General features: G+C 46.0%; 1 protein-coding gene across 1 annotated transcript in view; it reads left to right on the top strand.

Annotated features, from left to right (window-relative positions):
• The window catches only part of ERCC4 (ERCC excision repair 4, endonuclease catalytic subunit), a 30,902-nt gene extending 24,806 nt beyond the window's left edge, over window positions 1-6,096 (top strand). The window contains exon 11 of the mRNA XM_059415290.1: window positions 2,162-6,096. Within this exon, the coding sequence (XP_059271273.1) occupies window positions 2,162-2,895 (734 nt within the window). The 3' untranslated portion in view covers window positions 2,896-6,096. The remainder of the gene's footprint in view (window positions 1-2,161) is intronic.
• The last annotated feature ends 11,206 nt before the right edge of the window (window positions 6,097-17,302 follow it).

The raw sequence follows: 17,302 nt of genomic DNA, 5'->3' as shown, positions 1-17,302 counted from the left end.
GCACCCTAGGTTCTTATTTTGACCCGAAGGAATGGCCTTCGCTCAGACAGACATTGCTGGAGCGCCTCCCCACGTCTCTCCTCGCCCCCGCGTGTTGCTTCTTGGCACTTCCCCAGGTCCCAGGTGCGTGACGCTCTCACTGCCGGGCACCGTCTGAACCATGGCGTGCCAGCAAGACGTGCTGAATGCCAATTGCAGTGTAACCCAGATATAACCCCCTCCCTGCTCCCCAAATCCTCGTTTCCCCATGGCAAGCAGCTGCTGTCAGCCACGCGGCCTGAGGAACGCAATACGACTGAGTTGACTTAGCCTCTGCGGCGGGGGGCCTGGTTAGAGCCACGGGCCTCCCAAATCCGGTATGTCCAGGAATGACCACAGAGGCTTGTTAAAGGTGTGGATCCAAAGGCCTCACTCCATGCATCTGAAACGGGGTCGGCAGCTCAGGGCCTTCTGATGGGAATGCCCCTGGACTCTGCTTTGGGAAACATGGCCTCAGAGCATCGAGGTCTGTCTTGAAGATTCTCACAAAGTCAGATAGGTTGGTGACACTTCATGCAGAATATAGAACGAGTGAAGGAAGCTAGACTTGACCATGCAGGTGCCACACAGAAGGCTATTTACGGAAGTTTGTCCTTCTGAGTTCAGGCTTTCCCGGCCCTGTAGTCACGTCTTGCGGCTGCTGTAACCACTTACCGCGCACTCGGTGGCTTGAAACAACATACATTTCTTATCTTACAATTATTAAAATTCCAAAGTCCAAATGGGTTTCACTGGGCTGAAACCGAGGTGTGAGCAGGTCTGTGCTCCTCCTAGAGGCTCTAGGGAAGGCTCCGTCTCCCTGCCATTCCCAGTTCCTAGAGGCACCTGCACTCCTGGGCTGCTGGCCCCTTCCTCCTTCAGAGCCAGCGGCTCTGACTCTGCGCTTCCCGCTTCTCTCTCACTTTTAAGGACCTTTGGGCCCACCTGTATAATCCGGAACAATCTCTTCATCTTGAGATCCTAAATTTAATCATATTTGCAGTGTCTCCTTTGCTTTGTAAAGTAACATATTTACATATTCCAGGGATTAGGACATGGACATCATAAAGGGACCATTACTCTGCACACGGCAGATGCTGGTCCTCGCTAGTGCTGTCCTTAAGCCAGAAGTCTTAGCGTTATCTGGGATGTTGTTAGAAATGCAGTTTGGGGTGCCTGGGTGGCCCAGGTCATGATCCCAGAGACCTGGGACCGAGCCCCGCATCGGGCTCCCTGCCCAGCGGGAAGCCTGCTTCTCCCTCTCCCACTCCCCCTGCTTGTGTTCCCTCTCTCTGTCTCCTTCTCTGTCAGGTAAATAAATAAATAAATCTTTTTTAAAAAAAGGAAAGGAAAGAAATGCAGGGTCTTAGGCCCCACCCCAGACCTGCTGAGTACAGAACCACCTCTAACTTGCTCCCAGGCGGTTCTGGGCACATTCAAATGTGGGAAGTTCTGGTCCACTGGCTTCTTCCATCTTCCCACGTCCACACTCACTGGTACAAAGACTAGCGGCTCCAGAATTTTTCACGAGAGCCTCTAAAGCAGTTGACCCAGCAAGCGTTCGTAAGTGTCCAATACGCGCCTGACTCTGTCATAGGAATTGGGAATGCGGTGGTCAGTAGAAGGCGAGCAGTGGGGCCATCCGGGACCGGCGGTCAAGGGCACTGCCGAGAGAAGGCAACGGCGAGCACTGTTGTTATGAATCATCAGGACTTTCTTCGGCTCTATTTAGTTTAAGAGAAATCGCCTTTATTTACTCTGTAAACAAACCTTTCTGAAAACAGAAAAATGAGGTGTTATGTTACCATGCATCACAGGTTGACAGCAGAAACACAGATTTGATTTTATTTCTCTACGTTTTTAAAGATTTATTTGTTTATTTTAGAAAGAGAGAGTGCAGGCGGGGGAAGGGGCAGGGGGAGGGAGAAGGAGAGAAACAGGCTCCCTGCTGAGCACGGAGCCTAACCTGGGGCTCCATCTCGCGAACCCCGAGATCATGACCTGAGCCAAAACCAAGTCCAGCACTTAACCAGCTGAGCCACCCAGGCGCCCCTGAAACACAGCTTTTAGACTTCTGTTCTGTTCCGTCTTTGGGAGTTCTTCCTCTGTGACATCACCTGCAGTGCACACTTTTTGCTCCCAGGTGGCCAGGAACAGAACAGGACGCAGCAAACCATAGTCGTGGACGTGCGGGAGTTCCGCAGTGAGCTCCCCTCCCTGATCCACCGTCGGGGCATCGACATTGAACCCGTGACGCTGGAGGTCGGAGACTACATTCTGACCCCGGAGATGTGTGTCGAGCGCAAGAGCATCAGCGACCTGATTGGCTCGTTAAACAACGGCCGCCTGTACGGCCAGTGCATCTCCATGGCCCGCTACTACAAGCGCCCCGTGCTGCTGATTGAGTTTGACCCCGGGAAGCCCTTCTCCCTCACCTCCCGAGGCTCCCTCCATCAGGAGATCTCCAGCAACGACATCAGCTCCAAACTCACCCTCCTCACGCTCCACTTCCCCAGACTCCGGATTCTCTGGTGCCCCTCGCCTCACGCCACCGCCGAGCTGTTCGAGGAGCTGAAACAGAACAAGCCACAGCCCGATGCGGCCACAGCTGTGGCCGTCACTGCGGATTCGGAGGCGCTCCCCGAATCGGAAAAGTATAACCCCGGTCCCCAGGACTTCTTATTAAAAATGCCAGGGGTGAACGCCAAAAACTGTCGCACCTTGATGCAGCACGTGAAGAACATCGCGGAACTGGCCAGCCTGTCGCGGGACAAGCTGGCAGGCATTCTGGGCAATGCGAGCAACGCCAAGCAGCTCTATGACTTCATTCATACCTCTTACGCAGAGGTCGTGTCCAAGGGAAAAATGAGAAAGTGAACAGTGACGGCTGTCTTCTTGTCACGTGACTGTGCTTTTCAGCCACTCTCTGCCGGTATTCCTAAGCCCTGATTAATTATTAGCTCAGAATTTCCCTGTCTTCCAGCACTTAATGGTTGTGCCCTCTGCTTCCTGGCTCTGCGGACCAGAACCCAAGACTCCTCTTGGAACCCCAGGCCAGAGTCCGCATGCTCCGCTCTTCATTGAGGTGGGTCTGGAGCAGGGGAGGTGTCTACAGGTGCTTCTAGAAGGCCATTCTTGAAACAGGCAGCAATTTATGTTTCTGACACAAACCAAAAGAACACACAGTCATGTTCTTGCCCTCTTCAGAGACACCCCAGAACCCAGAGAAAGAAACCCTTCTGCCATCCCTCCCCACTTCTCTCCACATTGTCCTCAAACATATTCTTCCAGCTTTCTGCCTCTAAGAGAGATTCCTGGGGACTTTCTACTGTGGGTGTAGAAATCTCGCTGGTGCATTTCCTAATCCACCGAATGTATGCAACATGTACAAAGCCAGTAGTTTTTAGGCATGAATTCTCTTTCCAGAAATTGATGGTACAAGGGAAAGAGTCCTTGGAATGCTCATTTTTTCAAATATTTAACCTCCTAACTCTGTGATCGCTAAGCCTGAATGGCCAATTAGAGTCTCTTAAGACTTCCTGGTTCCTGGGCCTCTTCCAACACCCTGAGACCACCAGCGCCAGAGCTTCTCCCCAAGCAGTGTAAGCTCACCCTCCACTCCCCCCTTCTCTGTCCCTGTGCCGAGCACATCCTTGTGTCTGTGTGAGGACTTTGACACAAGCAAATTGAGTGGCCCACCAAGTCTTTAAGATTTGGTTTTCCTTCCTGGGGTCGAGATAAAGGACTTAAAAAGTAAATGGAAGATCAATGCATAGACTATCTTAAGAAATACACACCTACTTAAAAACTCACAAAACCATCTCCTCCTTCTCAAACCTTCTGACTGGGTTAAGTTAGCTTTCTACTGAAGTGTACATATGGGGACATTCATAGCATCTTTGTGCCGTTTTTAAGCTTTTATATTTCACCATTATTAACTTAGCTCTTATTCTCCTATCTAGTAATGAGTAGTGAATTTTCTACCTCAAGAGCTGATGCAGATATAGACATCGGTGCCTTTAGCCGTACTGCACAGTTCCACATTTCCTCCATGTCGCCCGTGTTTTTGTTCCTCACAGTGTTTGCACTCAGAGTAGTCACTGGACCATGTAACACAAAATGGTCTTCACCTTCACAGAAGTTCTTTGAACCAACCTCTCCAAGCTGAACCGCTCATGTCGACTTCTTGCTCTCCTGGTATGTTAACCTACATTAATACTGCTGAAGTCGATGTGGATTTCAAACTCGATACAGGGTACCACAAGAATGAATTGAGGGGTATCAGGGAACCATATTGTTCTATGAAATTCTGTACAGTGATCTGAGGAACATAGAAGAGCACAGGAAACAAAAGTTAAAGGTAGAATAAAGGATCAGGCTTCTAAATGTTTCCAAGGGCTAAATAGCTACCCCGGAGACTAGAAAACAAGATGTCAGGTACAGATGTTAATTTTCACTTCTGTACACGTGTATTTAAGAGTCCAGTCCGAGTGAAAAGTACATTAACATCGATACAGCCCCTCAAAAGGAGATGGTTATTACAATTTTTCTTTACCCTCGTCTAGCACTTCTGCTTGTGTTGTGTAGTTCCTGGTTTTTCTTGTAGAATTCCACCTGGCTTATATTGTTCTTTCACTATGTAAAAGGCAGATGGGACATAGCACATCTTTTGATATGGGTCTCACTCCAGTTTAAACTTTCAGAAATAAGCTCTGTTCTTAAAGCCACCATAAATAGCCCTTGTCGTCTCGTACAACATGGAGAACACTCTTGGTTGTATTTAGAGGGCCGGTGTCTCTGGCTCTTGGATTCTGTTATTTGCTGTTGTATGTACTAGGCATTTGAAGATGTGCACTGTCTCGTGTGTACTTGAATTATGAATGGTAGTTTCTAATGAACTCGAAAATGCTCATTATAGATGCAAGGCTCTCACTACCACTTCCCCTTCCAAGTAAATAAATATATTTTAATGCATCTGTAGTTGTGGAAAACCTTCAATACAAATTTCGTGTATTGACTTTTGCCACATCCTTTTACAAATTTTTATAATCTAAGAATCTTTGGCAAAGGAACTAATGCATGAATTTGCAGAATTAATGTATCACTTTATTGTCGAGCATCATATTGTTACCTTTGCCTTTTTTCTTTCAGAATAGTAAATATACCAGTTACTTATGAACTCGTGCTTAGCTTTTTTTAAAAATCCTGAGTTCAGCATTTTTTTATTTTACAAGCTTTTTGCTGATTTGTAAAAATCAGAGTGTATGAAAGATAAAAGAAATCATTTCCAACTTTGTTTAAATCATAGTGCCTCTTGATATTCTTTAAAAATTATACAGCAAGAAATCATTTTATATAGTAATAGTGGCCATAAATAATGTCCTTTTGTCAAGAAGTTGCCACTTTTTTCAGTTTGGGGCTCAGGAGACCATATGTCTCTGTGCATTTGAGTACATCCCGAATGCAGTTTCCCAGCCCAATGGGACTGAAAATAATTGTCCATTCATCAACCCACTGGCACACAGAGGGTTAAGTCTAGATTTGGTTGTGTTGAGATAACAGAATCTAGAATGAATGAGTGGCCTTCAGCAGGAAAGTTACACTGAAGCAAATCTGAAGACGTGGGCGGGGGAGAGAGGCAGACATCATTAGTCTTTGCTTTTGTTTTCAAGCATAATTCGATTTTCCTTTGGCTCAAAAAACTTCTTTAGGGAAATTCTCTTGTCTTTTGTGTTCAGTTTAGCCTAGAAAAGTCCTCTTAAAAACCAACAGTTTAGGAAAGTTCTTTTCTCAGTCTCGAATACATTAAAACGCATCCAGACTTCAACGTGCGTTGTCATTTTTCTTCATAATTTTGCTTTCTGTTTTGGTTTATGGCTACATCCTGTCCAATTCCGAACCCCAGTACTTCACTGTCTTTATCCACAGGTTTTTGGTAAGCCACCCTACTGCTGTTTTTTAATTTAAGGGCATGTAAGCCAAAAATTTGGATGGGAGGGAAACATAACTGATTTATATCAATTTGTAACAAGAATTGTATGTGAGTGTGTTTTTAATAAAATCTGTATTTATTCAGTATTTTCCTCAGCATTTTATGGGCAAAGGAAAAATAACCATATATAGCGAAAGGACCTGTATTCCCAGCGCGTCATATTTCCAACACATTGGCAAATATAATTTGAAGAGAGTATTTCATGTGTCTTTTTGTCAATTTGAAGAGAGTATTTCATGTGTTTTTTTTTGTTGTACAGAAGAAATGATGAAAGCCAAGCCACTCTTCCAACCCCCTGCTTTAGCATTTGACGTGTGTGATAAACCCACTTTCTAGGGCCTTAGCATGATTTTCTTTGGTTTATTTTTCCCTTACTGCCTTTTATTTTGTACATGTGTCCTTAAGGAGAGGGAGAAAAAAGACTATTCTCCTTCTGAAAACACTGATTTGTTGACCTGTAATGAATGTGTGGCAAGCACAATGCTTGGAACATTTTAACTCAACAGAGATTAATTTCCTGCTGCCCCTGACTCATACCATTTTTGCTTTTTTTTTTTTTTGTTTTGTTTTGTTCTTTGGTTCCTTCCACGTCAAAGTTGAAAGTAAATTATCCTTTTGACACATCTAGAATTCGCTGTAATCTCTTAGGTTTAATTATTATTTGATTAGTTTACTAATTGGCTCGCTTTGATTTAGGTATTTTGGTTTCTGCTTGAAAACGTAGAACGAATCCCTTTTTAACAAGGCATAAGTCAGGTTATTTCTCAAAATGTTTTAATGTCAGAGTAAAGGCTCTGGTAGAATAATTAACCCTTTCTTAGGAGTCCTGATATAGCACATTTACTGAGCTCTCCTGCCTCATCTCCGTTAATTTGCATGACTATTACGTAAAAGCTTCTCTTGCTGTGGTGGAACTGAGTGACAGGTTAAGTCATTTGCCCAGGGTCACCCAGTAGTAGACAATAGAACCATGATTTGAACCCAAGCAGTCTGACTCCAGCACCCATGATGACACACTAGTGACCGGTGGTGGGGGAAGAGGGGTTTGTGTCTACTTTCAAATACCTAATGACAGATGTGTCACAGAAAAGGCAAATTGGCTTGTTTCCACACCTTTCTTAAATGTCAAAAGCAAGCATGCGAAATTTGGAACCTGGTCAAAGAAAATACCGAGTACCCTGGATACAGTATCCAGCTATATACAGCTGGCTATTGTCAGGGTGCCTGGCTGGATCAGTGAGTACAGCTTGGGACTCTCAATCTCGGGGTCATGAGTTCAAGCCTCACACTGGGTGCAGAGATTACTTATAAAATAAAAAAGAGCTGGATGTCCTCTCATAGCATACACTACCTGGGGTGTCATCAGGGCTCCTGATCTCTTACTGTTTCGCAACTTTTTGAGAATAGAGGTTAACTTGTAGAAACCCCAACAGCAATACAACTGATTCTTGTTCAGTAGCGTTGCAAGGTATTGCCTAGCAGGACACGAAACACTTATGCATTTATTTGCAAAAATATTTCTGCATTCATTTGACCAGCTACAAATATCTGGGTTTTCATTTTCTTTTATTATAATTTTATTTATTTATGTATTTGACAGAGATCACAAGTAGGCAAAGAGGCAGGCAGAGAGAGAAAGGAGGAAGCAGGCTCTCCGCTGAGCAGAGAGCCTGATATGGGGCTCGATCCCAGGACCTGGGATCATGACCTGAGCCGAAGGCAGAGTCTTTAACCCACTGAGCCACCCAGGCGCCCCAGTCTTTCACTTTCTTTTAAAATCAGCCCTAACAGCTTATTGGTTTCCTCATTAACTGAATCTAATAAAATCTTTGACTTCTGTTGTTTTGGTTTTGATTTTTTTCCATTTGTATGATAGTCATATTTCTAACGTTGTGCAAAAATTATGCTTTGTAGGTGGCATTGCCAACATGAGCTTCCACATGATGATAATACTGTATTTCCTGCCTCATTCAACCTTAAATTAAGTCTTGTAAACTAGAAGATGGATACTCTACATAGGCATTTATGTACATATATATTTAGGAACTGTACTTTGATACTAAGATGTTAATATTACAAACTATCAATTGATCAAATATTTAAGAACTATAGACTCATTTTAAGATGCTGGCTCAGTGCACCCCGATTTCTCTGTTTGCAAAAGCGCAGCTGAATATTTCATCCCAGAGGTAATTTTGTGTAGTCCCTGACTATGAGTGTTAAGGAGAAACTTGTCCAAGATGAGAAAGAAGAGGAATTTTAGATATTCCCAAGGATCCACTTGCCTGATGAAGATATTTCTACATCAGAAGAACACTGACTGCTCCCCAAGGGCCCGAGAGTCAGGTAAACAAAATCAACTTGTGATTTCACCCAGGAGAGTTTCCTGGGATTCATGAAAATAGTAAATAGACCATGTCTAATGAAGATAATGATATTTGGGGATCCTTTTCCAAAGAAGTTGGTGTCAGTGCAAGCATGCCTTTCACTGAGAGATTTGCTTCTCCGTGCAACTTCATTCCTGGGAAGGGAGATGCCCAGCAGAAGCTTAGGGAAGCAGATAATTTAGTAGACTAAGGGAAGCATGACTGGGCAGGTTTGTTTTCAGCGTAAGGCGTTTACTACAGAGGGCAGAGGGCTGTCTCTGGGCTTAATGCTGCAAAAGCCCCTGCCACCAAGGGACATTCAGCCTTATGATGAAAAGAAGTCAAAGAACACGAGCAAGAAAAATAACTAAAATATCACAAGAGAGGTAGAAGTGTTCTGGAGGTCCGAGGAAGACCTCATAGGGAGGTCTACAGCTGTAGGGATCCAAAATGGCCTCCGAGAAAAGGTAGAGCTCAAGATGGGTACAGCACGGATACAACTTCATCAGGCAGACACAGGCAGTGTGGACAAGTGCACATCCAGAGCATTAGCAAAGAAACAGAAAAATGGTGGTGTTTAAAGAAGGCGTCACCAGCAGCAGATTTGGGGCAATTCACTGGGGCCCTATTGAAGGGGTCTCCTCTATTCCAGACTTGAGGAGTTTGTTCTCATTTCAGGAGGAAGATGAATGAATAAGGGAAGGGTATGATCAAGTAGTCTGTTTTACAGCTGCAGTCTGGCAGTAGTGAGTCTGAAATGGAAATATTAGTCGAGCACTTACAATGTACTGGATATTTTATGTTCCTTACCCCATTATGTCCTCACCACCTGAAGTAGGGACCTTCCCCGCTTTGCTGATGAGGCCGTGAAGACAGAGATTAAAAAATTCAAGTCATACTGGAAGCAAATGGCAGAGATGAGACTCAAACTCCCAAGCTGACTTTCTGTAGCACCTTGCTACCTAGAAGGAAGGACTGGAGATGGAAAGACCATTTTGGAAGCTGTGGCCATGACCTGAGCCTTAGAGAATGATGGCCAGATCTAAGATGAGAGCTTTGGAAACGGAAAGGCCAGATATTGAAGAGGAATATGGCAAAGAACATCAAAGTCAAGGACGAATCTACATCATTATTGAGAATTTCAGCCCAGGGTCAGAAAACGATGATGCTGTGACCAGGAAGGCCCTGATCATTTTATAAAGAAAGTCAAGTTCAGTTTTGAACAAGTGGATTTTGAAATGACCAACAGTGAGGCAGATCGTCTCAATTCCAGGTGTAGCTGATGGCTGCCTTGAAGTGAGAACTGATGGGGCCCCTGGGTGGGTCAGTCAGTTAATCGTCCAATTCGTGATGTCCTCTTAGGTTGTAAGATCGAGCCGCACGTGGGTCTCCTTACTTGGTGGGGAGTCTGCTTGAGATTCACTCTCTCTCGCTCTGCCCATTCCCACCCCGGACACATTCTGTCCCTCTCTAAAATAAATAAATATATCTTAAAAAAGAAAAAAAAGTGAGTACCGAGGACGTCAGATAAATGGTTGACACAGAAAAAATATGAAACTGAACATCAGGAAATGCCCAAATCTAGGAGGCAAGAGCATAAGGGAGGCAGATCCAGGAGCTCCTGAATGTCTCCCAGCCACCAGCATCAAACCAGACCAGGAATTTCACAGGAGTGACCCGCAGGGTTAGGATCTGAGCACGGGCCATGCCATTGGACCCAGAAAGCGACAGAGATGACACCATGAGAGCCCTCCCAGGGAGCCTGAGGGCACACACCTGACGGGGATCGGAGGAGACCAGGGCACAGTGGAGCTGGAGAAAAAGAACAGACGAGCAGCACTCTGAAGGGAGTTGTGTGTGGGGGTGATCAGAAGGAGAAGATGCTAGAGAGAGCAGATCATTCATGGAACCCAAACCCACTGCTGGAGGGCCCGGGGGTGGAGGGAAACAAGAGTGACATTGCTTTTCTTCCTTTCCCACCCACAAAAAAAACACCCATTTTTGTATTGATTTGCCTCTTCTTTAAAGCTAACATCTATAGCACCGTGTAACCCCCGCTTGGAGGGGACTGGTAAGCCCCGAGCAGTAACAATGAACCCTTTTCCGAAGTTCTAACACGGTGCTGCTGTTTGGCGGTGAGGTCTGGCCGTGTTTAAGCTGGCGGGGGGGAGTGCTCTCCAACCCCTTCATCTGTAACCTGGCTGTAGGGTCGCGTTATTCCTTAAAGCATCCCTTGCAGTGATTTATGAAACGCAGCTCATGGGTCTGAGAATGTGGCCTGAAAACACGGCCAGCGCTAAGCAGCCCTCACCAGCCAACGCTGAGACTCGGTAAAGATTTTTATTTTGGTCGCACTGAGCCTGCTGTAACTGGGGCGGCCGAGTTGCTATGGGGATTTCTTCTCCAAACAGTGCGCTTCGCTTCAATGCGTTGAAACAGCGGATAAATCTCCTTTATGTTGACTCCACTGTGACATTACCTCTCGTGGAAACATTCCCCAGGTTCCCATCAGGACTTGGGTGTAGGAATTTTTCAATCGGGGCCAAGGAGGCATTGATGGAAAGAATCGAGAGGGAGGCCCCTTGAACCCGCGGAGGCTTCACAGCTCACGCCTGCGGAAGCCCAGAGCCGGAGCCCGGAGGCGGGTCGCAGCTGGGAGAAGGTTCATCCCTGAAGCAATGACGTGTTTAAGTGCTCTAGTGTGGGCCTAGGCTGAAAGCTGTGACTCACGCCCCGCTCTGTCACTAATAATTGGGGGTGGGGGTGGGGGCTGTTAGGCAGGATGCACAGAAAACTCAGCTGTTCTTCCCATCTCTCTTGCCAATCTCCTGTAAGTTGCAAAGATCCGAGATGGCCCTGGAGTGTGGGAAAGAAGGCAGGCCCCTTCCACTCCGGGCCGGGGCGCTGCCGGCCTCCACCAGCAGGGGTCCCCATTGAGTCACAGGTCGCCAACGGAGCTCCGCGGGAGTCGCCGGACACTTTAAGGATGACTGCACTTTGAATGGGGGTGTATCTGCCTCTGGTTCTTGCCTAACCATGACAGGAGAGGGAAGAAAAGTAGCTGCCTGTTTCCAGCATGACTCATTATAAACAAACGGAGGACAGATTGACTGCGTCTTATCAGAGCCCGAGTATGTGCCCCGGGACTGAGGGTGAGTCAGACTGGAAGTCGCAAGTCTTTTGTTGGTCGAAGGGATTTTTGTTCCTTGCGGAAGAGGTGGGGGGGGGGGGGGGGGAGTGCTATTGATTTCTTAAACACAATCAGTGACCCCACACAGGGAGCCCTGGGCTTCTAGGTGAGGTCAAATCCCACCACCACCACCCCCCAACCACAAAAGGCTTCCAAACTGAAGATTAAAACTGCCCGGGACACGTGGGACCCATTTAGAGTCGATGGAAGCGTTGGCAGTCTTGCTGTGAGCCTTTCACAGCATCCACATAGGCCAATAATCATCAAGGTGTACACTTTAAGTATATGTGGTTGTATGTGAATTACCCCTCCAAGAGTTTTAAGAAGAAATACAGTTTCTTGGGGGAACTTAGGGGGTGGGGGGGCGGTGCTGGCCAACCCATTTTTACTGTGATTTCTCAGGAAGCTATCTGGACACCCCCCTCACTTCCCCATCCACCCCTTTGTGTTGCTGCCTGCATTTAGGTGCAAAAACAAGCAAAAGGCATGCACCTGGAGGGAGCAGGACATGGTATCATCTCACGCTGAAAGGCTGAGCCTTGATCCCAACTCTCAGAGGGTGTGTTGGGAGGCGGGTTATTTATGCCTCCGGAAGGAAGGCAGTAGGGACAGGGAAAGGCATAGGCCGGCAACAGATCTGGAGTGGGGTTTAGATGTTGGCTAGCAAAGGACAAAGCAGCACCCTCTTGAGGTCCCCGCCCCTCACCGCCTCCCCGGCAGCCACAGGACCGCAGCGGGCTGTTTATGCCCCGGGTGGCTTCATAGTCGGGCGAATGCAAGTCAGGTCAGGCCCACGGCGTGACTGCTCTCAAGAGCTCGGCAGGGATGGGCGGTGTCGACAGATCGCGCGCACGTGAATGACTTAACACTTGGACGCCAGCGAGCGAGTGAAGTGAGGGGGGAGTGAACACGCGTGTGCTTGAAATAGTGAGCGAGAACCAAGTTAGCCGGGCAGGTGGAGTGCATAAAGACGAAGAGCGGAGGGCTGGCCCAGATTTAAACGCCGAAGACCTCAATTAGGAAAAGAGAGACATGTGTGTGTTTCTGGACTTGATAATGAGCTCCGTGGGCGGGAAGGGAAGCATTCCTTGCCAATACCTGCTTCTGACCGCTCACCTGTCTCTTTCATGTTTCCGTGTTGTGTTCTGTTCCCGCTGCTGTCTTTCGGTGAATAAATTCGAGGTTGTACATCAGACTTGGGGGGATTTGACTGTCCCCTTTAACGAAAGGGTCCTTAACGTAGGAGGGCTTTGTCTCGGTTCCCTGATCTCCCAGCCAGTCACCGTCTCTAAGTGTGCGTATGTGTGCGCGTGTCTGAGTGTGTAGGAAATGGAATATTTGAGTGTGTGGAGGCGTGTGGATGGTGGTTGGGTATGTGGTGGGGGCGGGGGGGATGCTTTTTTCTGACGCCCTGGATTCTATGTCTCCTTTGAATCTATGTCCACAGCGGCTGATCTCACATACAACAGTCATATGTGTCCTTAATCTGCAAATACGGAACCAAATTTCAACTCTTCTTTCGACATACCCCCATAAATACATTCATACCATTCTAGATCATTCTTTGCTCTTTAAATACGACCTGTAGGAACAGTGTTTCACTCCACACACGATTCTCTTGGAATCCAGGGTCTCCCATGTTATTATTTGGAAAAACAAGTCTAGTTTACAACCATGCGCTCGTGAAGTGCCTACCTTGGGCCCGAAAGTAGAACTGTGCCCCTAGAACGGAGTTACGGTTTATTCATTCGTTCCAGTCTTAAGAGGTCCGGGAAGTGGAGCCAGGTTTTGTACTTGTAATAATGGAATTACAGACAAGAGTTACTTACATTAAAAAATAAAACAAAACAAAAACATTCATTGCCTGGAAATGACCAAAGCTTCCGAGCACTGGGCTATCCATTACGGAGTCCTGGAGGTGGTGAGCACAGGTTACGGAAGTGGTAAGAGTGTGTCACATTTAATTATGTCACATTTAATGCCTTGTAGGAATGAGATAGCACGTGAGCCGAGGCTTTCGAGCACAGACCCCATGTCCTAGGTGTTCAGGATCTTCAGACTAGTCCTTGGGACTCTGAGTGGTGCCACAGGGTACCTCTGAAATGGGAGAGAATTTTTATAAAAGGAAAGATGTTCTCCAGGTCGGTCTGTTCAACGTACTCCTTAGGCTGGTTTAGGAGACACCTTTTTATATGTGTGCCTTTCCATCGGTGCTCCAAACCTAGGTCCTGGGTCCCTTCCGATGGCCTCTTCAATCTGTCGTCCAAATTCAAGCTTTCTATGATTCCTCTAATTAACAATCTTGTTTCTCTCGCCACATTCTAAATTTGGCTTCACATAAGGTGGTGTGTTTTTTTGTTTTGTTTTTCTTAACTGGACTGCCGGGACCCAGAGCTGGAGAAAGCAGCGTCTTGGTTTTGAAACACACTCCCCTCTGATGCATACACGACCTGCTATGATTTAATTTGTTGGTTTTAATAATGGAGAAGGTACTCCTGAAGCTAGCAGCCTCTGCAAAAAAGCTAGAACTTTGACCCTAAGATTATAACCTACATCGAAGCCCGGGGGTCCGCCTTCCCAACCCTCTTACCCTGCTCCTCTCAACCCAAAACGAACAGTCATCCTGATTTGTGTGTTTAGTACTCCCTTGCTTTGTGTAGCCCTATTGCTTCTTATATTTATGATGTGTATGCCCAAAAGAATATGTGTCTCTATATATGTCATTCTTGACTTTATAAGAAAGAAGTCATCCTGTCATATATCCCTCCCGTTGTCGTAGGCTGCTGTCATTCATTTGTTCCGTTTCAGTGACTATACCACAGTCTACCCACCAATCCTTGTTCCTGGCCATTTGGTTTGTGCACAGACCTGTGATTTTGTAAATGGTTCTTTCACGAATATTCTCGTACCTGGCCTTCTATGTGTGCAAACAGTTCTCTCGGGTATGCACTTAGGAGTGACATTGCTGAGTTAGATGGTAGATGTGTGTCCCACGTTAGGGCACAATGCCAGACAGTGCCCTGAAGTAGGGATAATGCTCAACACTCGCATCAGCCGTGTGTGTGGATCGATCCAGACCCTCCCGACACTTGGAATGATCAGACATGTCTCGAGTCCGCGGATGGATTTGTGTAGAGCATAGGACCTCATTATGGTCCTGGTTTGCATTGTTACCTGTCATGCTGAGGACTTCTTTGAATGTGATTGGCCAAATATGTCTCTTACCTCCTGAGAGATAGCCACAGTTTTTGCTCATTATTCTACAACTCTCTGTGCCTTTTTTTTTTTTTAAGATTATTTATTTATTTATTTGAGAGAGAGAGAGAGAGCTTGTGAGAAAGATCACAAGCAGGGGGAGTGGGAGGGGGAGAAGCAGACTCCCCACTAAGCAGGGAGCCCGATGCAGGACTCCATCCCAGGACCTGGGATCATGACCCGAGCCGAAGGCAGACGCTTAACTGACTGAGCCACCCACGCGCCCTGTTTGTACCCTTCTAACTAAAGGAGCACTTCCTATACTCTCAGACCGATCCTCTGTACTTCTTTTCACTTCCTTTAAGGTATCTCTTGATAAGTAAAAGTTCTTAGTGGAGTAAAATATATTAACCTTTTATAATCAATACTTTTTTTTAAGAAATTATTTAATAAAATCTTCTCCTACTGGAATATCTAAAAGCTATTTATCTATATTTTATACTAAAAGTGCAAAGACTCTCTCTCCTGGAAGAAGTTGAAAATACGAGTGGGAAACTAGGAAGCAACGGGACCCCAGACACAGTGACCTGTGGCAAGGGGCAGGTGAGATATCGGGGTGATGGGGCCAAACCCTGGGGGATTCATACCCATGATCGGCTCTTACCATATTTATTAGTTGTATCATTTTTCCCTCCAGTTACAAACATACATAGTCTCACCAACTTTGGACCATGGGAAAGAAAAGGACCGTAATCCCATCACTGGGGGATTTTTCTGTACATTTTCACATGCAAGTCTCTTGATACACACCTCTCATTCTCCTGTTTATCCTGACACCAGTACCCCGACCTTAGCCAGGGACACTTTGTAGACATTACCTTCCTTGACCTAGGAGTAATTCCTACCAGTGTTGACCATGACCTTTAAAAAAAAAAAAAAAAGTACAATGAACTTGAGCTAAAGAAATTATACTGAGCCTGGGTGACTCAGTCAGTTAGGTGTCTGACTCTTGATTTTAGCTCAAGTTGTAATCTCAGGGTTGTGAGATCGAGCCCTGAGTTGGGTTCCATGCTGGGCATGGAGCCTGTTTAAGATGTTCTCGCCCTCTTCCCCTCCCCAATACTCTCAAAAGAAGGAAGGAAAGAAGGAAGGGGAAAGAAATTACACTTAGAATCGTGTGCAGTTATTGAAAAATAAGGGTAGGCAAAACAATGTCTCATTTTACTAGCCAGAGTTATGACTTCTCTCATTTTGACAAGTACTCTAGACTTTTTTCTATCTTTCTTTACATATGTATTATATTCCATTTAAAATGGAATCTTCCTGGGCACCTGGGTGGCTCAGTGGGTTAAGCCGCTGCCTTCGGCTCAGGTCCTGGGATCTCAGGGTCCTGGGATCAAGTCCCGCATCGGGCTCTCTGCTCAGCGGGGAGCCTGCTTCCCCCTGTCTGTCTCTCTCTCTCTCTGCCTGCCTCTCTGCCTACTTGTGATCTCTCTCTGTCAAATAAATAAATAAAATCTTTAAAAAAAAAATAAATAAAAAATAAATAAAATGGAATCTTCCTATAGATACCGTTTCATAAGGTGGTTGGGTTTTTTTCCCCCCTAACATTGTACCCTATTTTTCCAGTGTAAGAAACACTTTTCTACACCATGATCCAAAGAGTCCAGACTATCTCCTTGTGTGGATAAAATCTAGAAGATTCACCCAGCATGCCTCACAGCCACCAGCCACTTGGAAAGGACGCTGGCTAGTAGTGCTCTCATACCCTCAGTCAGCTTTGGGCTTTTTAAAAAAAATTATTTATTTACTTATTTGACAGACAGAGATCATAAGTAGGCAGAGAGGCAGGCAGAGAGAGAGAGGAGGAAGCATGCCAAGCAGAGAGCCCGATGCGGGACTCGATCCCAGGACCCTGAGATCATGACCTGAGCTGAAGGCAGAGGCTTTAACCCACTGAGCCATCCAGGGTGCCCCAGCTTTGGGCTTTTTTAAACCCAGTCCATACTGTCAGCCTTACATTTCCCATTGCTCCCTATTAGCAGCCACAAGGAAACGAACATATCTGAAGCTTTGCGCACATCTGTGATCACATTCTCAGGATAACTTGTGGTAAGTGGGAATTCCTAATCCAAGAGTAAGAAGATGTTTTCACTTTTTGATAGATGCAGTTGAATTGCTCTCCAAAAAAGGTTTTATCCATTTATATGCACACTAGCAGAATATGAGAGGCTACTCTCCCACACCCTTGCTAAGAATAGAGATTGTCCCTTTTACCATCAGTACGCCAAGTTCAAGGGCTGGGTTTCCTAGTTTCTGGGATTCACTGTGAGGTGCAGGTTTTTCATGTTTTCTGGACTCTTCTTCTTGAGTCTGTGGTCTCCGCCTCCCTCCCTCTCTCCTCACTCTCTCTCTGTGAATTGCCTATTGGTATCAGTTCCCCTTTAACCCATCAAATGTTCTTTCTCTTATTTATCTGTGCGAATTTATATCTGGGGAGGGTTTTAGCAAGTCCCATAAACCTTGCAAATATCCTTCTAA

This window comes from Mustela nigripes, chromosome 11, assembly GCF_022355385.1.
Source record: "Mustela nigripes isolate SB6536 chromosome 11, MUSNIG.SB6536, whole genome shotgun sequence".
Classification (NCBI taxonomy): Eukaryota; Metazoa; Chordata; class Mammalia; order Carnivora; family Mustelidae; genus Mustela; species Mustela nigripes.
Note: the sequence above shows the minus strand (reverse complement) of the source record. Positions and strands in the feature narration are given on the sequence as shown.